Source organism: Oncorhynchus mykiss, chromosome 18 (assembly GCF_057628025.1).
Source record: "Oncorhynchus mykiss isolate SJ-2025 chromosome 18, ASM5762802v1, whole genome shotgun sequence".
NCBI classification, from domain to species: Eukaryota; Metazoa; Chordata; class Actinopteri; order Salmoniformes; family Salmonidae; genus Oncorhynchus; species Oncorhynchus mykiss.
In genome coordinates, this window is record NC_143039.1 from 19,493,964 (window position 1) to 19,502,474 (window position 8,511).

The window sequence follows — 8,511 nt, forward strand, 5'->3', positions numbered from 1 at the left end:
CTACCTACACCTACTTCTACCTACCTACCTACACCTACTTCTACCTACAGGATACCTACAGTACCTACATACCTACCTACCTACCTACCTACACCTACTTCTACCTACAGGATACCTACTGTACCTACCTACCTATATCTACTTCTACCTACAGAATACCTACTGTACCTACCTACCTACAGTATACCTACCTACTTACTTACCTATACCGACTTCTACCTACAGTATACCTACTTACTTACCTATACCGACTTCTACCTACAGTATACCTACTATACCAACCTCTACCAACCTACCTACCTACCTACCTACCTACCTACCTACCTACCTATACCTACTTCTACCTACTTCTACCTAGTATGTGCTTTTAAAACTCACCACACGGTGATTGAAAAAATGTTATGACCGCCACAGCCCTACTACCTATCTATACCTACCTGCCTGCCTGCCTACCTACCTAGCTGCCTACCTACCTGCCTACCTGCCTACCTACCTACCCGCCCACCCGCCCGCCCCCACCCAACCATCTACCTACATGCGTTGTTGAATGTTTGAATCAGGTGTGCCAAAGTTGGTCTAGGAAGTGGGAACAAAAGCCCACCCACCCTGTCTTTTAGTATTTAGTATTGTATAATGAACTAGTGCTAAAGCAGCAGCTACTCTTCCTGGGGTCCACACAACACATAAAACATCATATAATACAGAACATTAAGAGACATCACAAGGACAGAACTACATACATTTAAAATAAGTATACAAGCTTTCATACATGTATGCCTTCATAATCATCTGATTATGTGGTTCTGTCCTATTGTTTACTTGTTTACGTTGTACAGGACAATGAGTTGAATTCAGAGGTATAGCTACAGTATGTCTTCTTCTCCTGTGTCTGCAGAAATCGAATGGAGACTGGGGCAAGACTGTGATTGAGTACAGAACTCAGACGCCAGCCAGACTACCTATCGTAGACTTGGCCCCCATGGACATAGGCAAGGAGGATCAGGAGTTTGGCCTGGACATCGGCCCTGTGTGTTTCTCCTAAACCCAACACACATGGACGGATGGATGGATTTATTTAACCTTATGAGGAGTGATTTTTTTTTTAGAACGCTATCCTCAATCCTGTTCAAAGAGGCAATCTGGATTTCAAACAACAAAAAAGCACTCACTTTTAAGTTACATTCTTAAAGAATCAATGGCTATATATCACTCATTTAAAAGATTGCCTCTTGAAGAATTAGGTTTCAGTTCGATAACTAATAATGAACAACAACACCTTGTGATGTCATCAATTAGAATCGTTAGGAATGTTGTTGTCCATTCTCCTCCAAAGGGTTAAACATTCCCAAGACTCTTGGACTACCTGCTGAAGCAATCAGCTTTGTACATAAAGGCAGGGCGGAGAAACTACAGTACAGTATATGTACTGCCTGCTACTAAAATATTTATTGCTTCTTTCCAAGAAACAACTAAAGTTGTTAGTGCCATGGTACTGGTAGTAATTACTATTGAGGAATGCAGGTGAATTGTATTAAGAAGTTTGTGTCATAATGGAGTTTCAGGGCCTGAAGGTTTCAGCTTGTTGAAAACATGACAATTTATGGAGCTTAAGTGTCAGTGTTGTACGACGTTCCATCATACATTTCTTTACCAGTTTCTCAGTGAATGCCACTAAATAGATATACTGTCACTTGATGTAGAGACAAAACAACAACAATTGTATTCCTTTTTCAAATGTAAATGCAACATAAGAATGTCAATTGCTCTTCACACGTTTATTATTCCTGTTTATTATTGATATTATGATATTTTCTTCTGTCCACTGATGGTGTTACACCCAATAAAATGAACCTCGTGCCCTTTTCAGTCAATCTGGTTTAAGGTTCAGGTCAGGATGAATAAAACAAATTCCTTCCCATTTAATAAGTGTTTGAATTACGCAGGGGCGCAACTTTGATTTTAGAAGTGGGGGGGACATAATATTTATATTTCTTTAGCAATTTCCCCGTCCCCAGTGAAAGTTGCACCCCTGGAATTACAAATTGGGGAGATTTCACCAATCAGAAAAGAGACATAATCCAAGAAGGAAAAATTAACAAGAGCACACAAACTATTTATGTTCGATTTCTTTATTAACATACTGTCTAATGTGTAATTAAAGAAGGATATAATGACAGTTTACATAGAAATCCTAATCCTAGTTTGGAGGGATATAGACGCTCTTCCATGATTATCATCTATACAGTTGTGCTCTAATATATTGGCACACTTGCAAGATTCAATATTTCTTAAAAAAAATAAGTTGAAAAACCATTTGGTGTTCACACGTGTATTTGTTTGATTTATAACTGCACAGGACCAAGAGAAAAAATTATAAACTGAAATTTCGATTTTTCACTCAAATGGCCTGGACTAAAGGTGATAAATTGCAGGTGCCTACAGGGTCAAATTAGCCATTCAACCAGTTTTGACAATAGAAACCACAATATTCTGCTCTATTGCGCTCCATTGTAAAGTGCAAGGGTGCCGATGTGTTAGAGCACAACGGTAGATGAACACGGCATCTTGATTTTAAAAAAGTTGTTTATTTGTCATGCGTAAGAAATCTTACAAGAGCTTTTACAATAAAGTCAGCATTAAAAACGGTAAGAAAGTTTAGAACAAGCAGTAACAATTATAGGCATAATTAATTAAGTTCAATTCCCCCAGGAAAAATGACCACACATCCAAACAAGAAAAGTTCAGGGTTGAGTGGAACAACATAGACTGAAGATCAGAGGCAGGTAACAGTTCACTGTTTCTCTCATCTCTATCAAATGAAAAACATTGGAAAGCTTTTAACCAACTACAGTACTACACGCTCCCAAGGAGATGTCTGAATTCCTAATTTCTGTAAAACTTCATCGACAGATGGCACAAGATAATCTCCAAATTCCCAGAGCCTTCTGTCGAGGATCAGCTGCTCATTGGTCCAGCTTTCTCTCTGAGCCTCTTTCACCTGCATGATCTTACACACGTCGGACGGAACCCTGACAGAGTCCCCATAGCTCTGTGTCACCTCAAACATGGCCGTCTGCAGCACCAGACGGGGGTTGACCACCATCTTGTAGGAGCGGAAGGCGTCTTCAAGAACAAGCTCTCTGTAGACGTAGTCCAGCAGATCCACACCCGGCGCCCTTCTCCGTGCGGAATGGTCTTGCGTAGCAGTACCGGCTGTGGCAGGGAAGAGGTGCGTCTCCATCAGGAACACGGCTGCGTCGGGATGCTGCCCCTGCAGGTCCTCCATGAGGGGCAGAAGAGAGCTGTGTGAGGCCGGGACCAGGAGCTGATCAACGTCAGCCAGGAGGACGTACCGTGACCTGTACATGTTCCTGTAGATGCACTCGTTCATGATGGTCAGCTGGCCGTTGAGGTGGATATCCCCTTCCAGCTCCTGGGCCTTCCACCCAGTAGAGGGCTTGAGGAAGTGGTTGATGGGCCAGCCAATCACCTCCAGAGTGCCCTCCTCTGCGTAGTACTGGAGGACCTTCTCCAGGTCAGGTCCACAGCTGGTGAGGTAGAGGACAACCCTCCGCACCCCCAGGAGCTTGTAAAAGTCCATGGTCTGGACAAACTGTTGGACGTTGTTGTAGTCTCCAAACATGCTGGACATGCACACGGTGAGGTAAAAGGGGAAGTCCTCCTCCCGTCTCTCCCGGTTCTGGATGCTCAGAAATGTCTGGTTGAGGGAGTCCTGGATGTCGAGGGATGTGCCAAGAGTGGCGTGTGTGGCGTTGCATCCTGGTTCTTCGAGGCAAAGCATGTCTGCGGCCACATACGGGTAACCATAGTGGACGCTGTGCGTTACGACAGCAGCTGGAGCGACCTGGGGGGCGTGTCCTGAGCAGCACAACACACAGTACAGAGACATGGGTCGGTCTCTGTTGACCATGGCAATGATGCGCGTGGCTCCCCTTTCCCTGTGGTCCTGGTATGCAGACACCATTAGATGAGTTGAACCCTTGACTGGTGTTATAGTCTCATTGGCTGTGTGAAGAGGGCAGGTAGAGAGAACAGGGGGAGGAAGGGAGTGAGCTTGAGTAGAGTTGGTCCTGAAAGTCACCAAAGGGGCAGACAGTGTGACAGATACTGTGACAAACAGACACAGGATGATCAAAACCACTTTCCATTTCAGACTCCTGGTTTGGTGCATGTCAGCCATTTGATCTATTGGAGACCTATAGGAGGATCATGTCACAATCAACAATCAACGATGATAACAACAACATCATCATCATCATCACAACATACTCACTATCCCTGTCATAATCAAAACATTGACAGGGATATTATCAGTGATGCACTGAACAATCAGACAGGGAAAATCAAGGCAAACTGGCTTTCAATCAGCTTAATCCAGCTGGTCCCCCCAAACATATATCCTGATATCTCCATACTTACATGTTGTCTGTGTGATCCTCCACCTCCTGGTCTGTTCTGTCAGTCAGTGGGGCTGTGGGGGAGTCCCTCATCTCTCTGGTGTCAGGAGTTTCAGGGGGGCAGTCAAGAGATTCAGGCTCTGGTCCAGATGACCGTGCTGCTCTTCTTCTCAACATCTCCAGGAAAATGAAGGGGGGCTCTGGATGGCCAATCAACATAGGTTACATTACACTATAACTGCTGGGCCTCATTGAACGTGAAGAACGACAACCGCCGAAACATCCATTCTATAACGAATGTCACTCTGAACAATTCTATCTAACCACAACTGAGAGAGAGAGGGAGAGAGACGGACAATTCTGCAAAATAAATGTACTTTTCACCAGCGATCAAGACGACACACTGAGCGTAAATATATATATTGATTGCAATTGTTCCCGACTGAGTGAGCGTTCATGTGTAAGGATTAGCATTTCAATTGTTATAATCATTAACTCTGTAGTGACTTCTCAGTCGACCCCCCACTCCCCTTTTGTCAAACAAGCTGCGATGCCGGTTTAGCCCACTAGGGCACATTCTATCGTATTTATAATATTAATAATAATAATAATAGAATAATCGTATTCTTATTAATGATGATGATATTAATAATAATAATGTACACAATAATAATAATAATATTGGACACAATAAGTATAATAATAATAATAATAATATTGGACATAATAATAATAATAATAATAATATTGGACACAATAATTATAATAATAATAATAATATTGGACACAATAATTATAATAATAATAATAATAATATTGGACATAATAATAATAATAATAACATTGGACATAATAATTATAATAATTATAATAATATTGGACACAATTAATAATAATAATAATAATAAAGCTGTAACATATGACTATTTAAATGTAATATACCAATACTGTCATTATTTCAATAGGTTTACATAAATGTAATACATTTCAATAGGCTATTCTTCATCATTTCAATAGGCTGTTCTTCTTCATTTCAATAGGCTATTATTCATCATTTCAATAGGCTGTTCTTCTTCATTTCAATAGGCTATTCTTCATCATTTCAATAGGCTATTCTTCATCATTTCAATAGGCTATTCTTCATCATTTCAATAGGCTATTCTTCATCATTTCAATAGGCTATTCTTCATCATTTCAATAGGCTATTCTTCTTCATTTCAATAGGCTATTCTTCATCATTTCAATAGGCTATTCTTCATCATTTCAATAGGCTATTCTTCATCATTTCAACAGGCTATTCTTCATCATTTCAATAGGCTATTCTTCTTCATTTCAATAGGCTATTCTTCTTCATTTCAATAGGCTATTCTTCTTCATTTCAATAGGCTATTCTTCATCATTTCAATAGGCTATTCTTCATCATTTCAACAGGCTATTCTTCATCATTTCAATAGGCTATTCTTCTTCATTTCAATAGGCTATTCTTCTTCATTTCAATAGGCTATTCTTCTTCATTTCAATAGGCTATTCTTCATCATTTCAATAGGCTATTCTTCTTCATTTCAATAGGCTATTCTTCATCATTTCAATAGGCTATTCTTCATCATTTCAATAGGCTATTCTTCATCATTTCAATAGGCTATTCTTCATCATTTCAATAGGCTATTCTTCATCATTTCAATAGGCTATTCTTCATCATTTCAATAGGCTATTCTTCATCATTTCAATAGGCTATTCTTCATCATTTCAATAGGCTATTCTTCATCATTTCAATAGGCTATTCTTCATCATTTCAATAGGCTATTCTTCATCATTTCAATAGGCTATTCTTCATCATTTCAATAGGCTATTCTTCATCATTTCAATAGGCTATTCTTCATCATTTCAATAGGCTATTCTTCATCATTTCAATAGGCTATTCTTCATCATTTCAATAGGCTATTCTTCTTCATTTCAATAGGCTATTCTTCATCATTTCAATAGGCTATTCTTCATCATTTCAATAGGCTATTCTTCTTCATTTCAATAGGCTATTATTCATCATTTCAATAGGCTATTCTTCATCATTTCAATAGGCTATTCTTCATCATTTCAATAGGCTATTCTTCATCATTTCAATAGGCTATTCTTCATCATTTCAACAGGCTATTCTTCATCATTTCAATAGGCTATTCTTCATCATTTCAATAGGCTATTCTTCATCATTTCAATAGGCTATTCTTCATCATTTCAATAGGCTATTATTCATCATTTCAATAGGCTATTCTTCATCATTTCAACAGGCTATTCTTCATCATTTCAACAGGCTATTCTTCATCATTTCAATAGGCTATTTTAATACATTGAAATATACATTTTAACCTGAATGTTTTAATCATAAAGTGCACTCAATTCAATTTGGGGAATACAAATTCAAACTATTGAATTGAATTACAATTTCTCTTGGCAAAACATTAAGATCAAGACAACTTTTGCCCACAATCAATTCATGATTAAATTAAATTAAATTAAATTATTTAATTGTGTACCCACCTTGAATACCAGCCTGGTCTCATAGACTAGCCGTAACATAGTAAATGTAAATCCGGAACACTAGAATGATATGTATCAGTATGATATGCTAATTTTTGTATGGTTACATAAGATAGATGGTTACTTAGGGCAATAACAAAAGTAGGGTGGTTGGACGAGGTGGATGGGGAGGCATATAACACGACCGTCTAGCAACCCAAAGGATGTGAGTTCAAACCTCATCACATACAACTTTAGTGTTTTAGCTAATTAGCAACTTTTCAACTACTTACTACTTTTTAGCTACTTTGCAACTACTTAGCATGTTAGCTAACCCTTTAACCTAACTCATGAACTTAACCCTGTCAAAGTCGTGTGTATAGGTGGCAGGAGAGTTAAACGGAGTGTAAATGGAGCCTTTTAATATAAGTCCACTTAACATGCTCCAAACACTAAATACGTACATACATAAACGAACATGGGTACAAGAACCCGTCATACAACATAAAACAACATTTGACATAAAACATTCTCTGACAAAGACAAGAGGGGAAACAGAGGGTTAAATACACAACAGGTAATGAATGGGATTGAAAACAGGTGTGTGGGAAGACAAGACAAAACCAATGGAAAACGAAAAATGGATCAATGATGGCTAGAAGGCCGGTGACGTCGACCGCCGAGCACCGCCCGAACAAGGAGAGGCAACGACTTCGGCAGAAGTCGTGACAAACCCTAACCTTGATCCCTAACCCTAACCCCTAGCCTAGCTAACATCAGCCAGATAGTTAATATTAGTGAACTATATAGAATTTGTAGCATATCATACGTTTTGCAAATTTGTAACATATAGTAAGTTTTGCAGGTTCGTAACATATTGTACAGTTTGCAAAATCACAACTTATAATACGAATTGTAATTTGTAACATACCATACAAAATGGGTGATGGACATCCACAATTTAATACCTACCGCATGAAACATAACATATCATGCTAAATGGCATGTCTCAGATATAAATACAGAATAACACAAAATGCTCTGAGACCAGGTTGTGAATATCACTCCTTACAACATTGGCCCTATGACAAATATGAACTTACTTTAAGCTCTTTCTCTTTGTTGTGATGTTGTGAGGCTTCTTGTGTAAATTCAACCGATGATCTGTAGTAGTCTGTAGGGCTGCACCGTATGTTCTACCTCTGTGTTAGATAAGTGAATGATAAGCATCTACTGTGGGACAGACAACCTTTTCTGCCACAGCAAAGTGAAAGCAAGGTTCGGTTCAACATGGTCTGCCATGATTGAAAGTCATACACCCCTCCCTCCCCAAAACAGGGACTCCATGAGTGATGTGGCCACACCTATGAAGCTACTGTAGCGTGAGAGAAATTTTTAGGTACAAGCCTGCATGTACAAGTTATCAGGCCACTCCATGTCATATTAAACAGAATGGAGAACAGACAATTTGATCCTGATTCAATAACCCTCACATCTATCCTCCAATTACAATTTATGGAACTCCATCACATGCTATTACTTATGACGCTATAGTACTCACCCTAGCCTACTGTACTAGCCC

The 8,511-nt window shown here is 39.2% G+C and overlaps 2 protein-coding genes across 6 annotated transcripts in view; one reads left to right on the forward strand and one right to left on the reverse strand.

Moving 5' to 3' along the window:
• Positions 1-1,871, forward strand: part of LOC110497058 (uncharacterized) — a 38,532-nt gene extending 36,661 nt beyond the window's left edge. For all 4 annotated transcript variants that reach the window (XM_090207627.1, XM_090207628.1, XM_090207630.1 and 1 more), the window contains one exon: positions 896-1,871. In XM_090207627.1, the coding sequence (XP_090063753.1) occupies positions 896-1,042 (147 nt within the window). In that variant the 3' untranslated portion in view covers positions 1,043-1,871. The remainder of the gene's footprint in view (positions 1-895) is intronic.
• Positions 1,872-2,113: 242 nt separating this feature from the next.
• LOC110495635 (beta-1,4-galactosyltransferase galt-1-like) lies at positions 2,114-8,204 on the reverse strand. Of its 2 annotated transcripts, XM_090207632.1 has the most exons (3): positions 8,033-8,204; positions 4,441-4,618; positions 2,114-4,217 (listed from the first exon to the last, which is right to left on the reverse strand). In XM_090207632.1, the coding sequence occupies exons 2-3, from the start codon at positions 4,593-4,595 to the stop codon at positions 2,846-2,848; spliced, it is 1,527 nt and encodes a 508-aa protein (XP_090063758.1). In that variant the 5' UTR covers positions 4,596-4,618; positions 8,033-8,204; the 3' UTR covers positions 2,114-2,845. The 2 variants fall into 2 exon arrangements, with proteins under 2 accessions (XP_090063758.1, XP_021426642.3); XM_021570967.3 differs by lacking the exon at positions 8,033-8,204 and having other exon boundaries at positions 4,441-4,637.
• Between the last annotated feature and the right edge of the window lie 307 nt (positions 8,205-8,511).

Excerpts from the sequence above, each read along its gene's own strand:
- LOC110495635 (XM_021570967.3), bottom strand. The coding sequence starts at position 4,637 with ATGTTGATTGGCCATCCAGAGCCCCCCTTCATTTTCCTGGAGATGTTG. Across the intron at positions 4,218-4,440 it reads GAGGATCACACAGACAACAT|GTCTCCAATAGATCAAATGG; the intron begins GTAAGTATGGAG and ends ATCCTCCTATAG.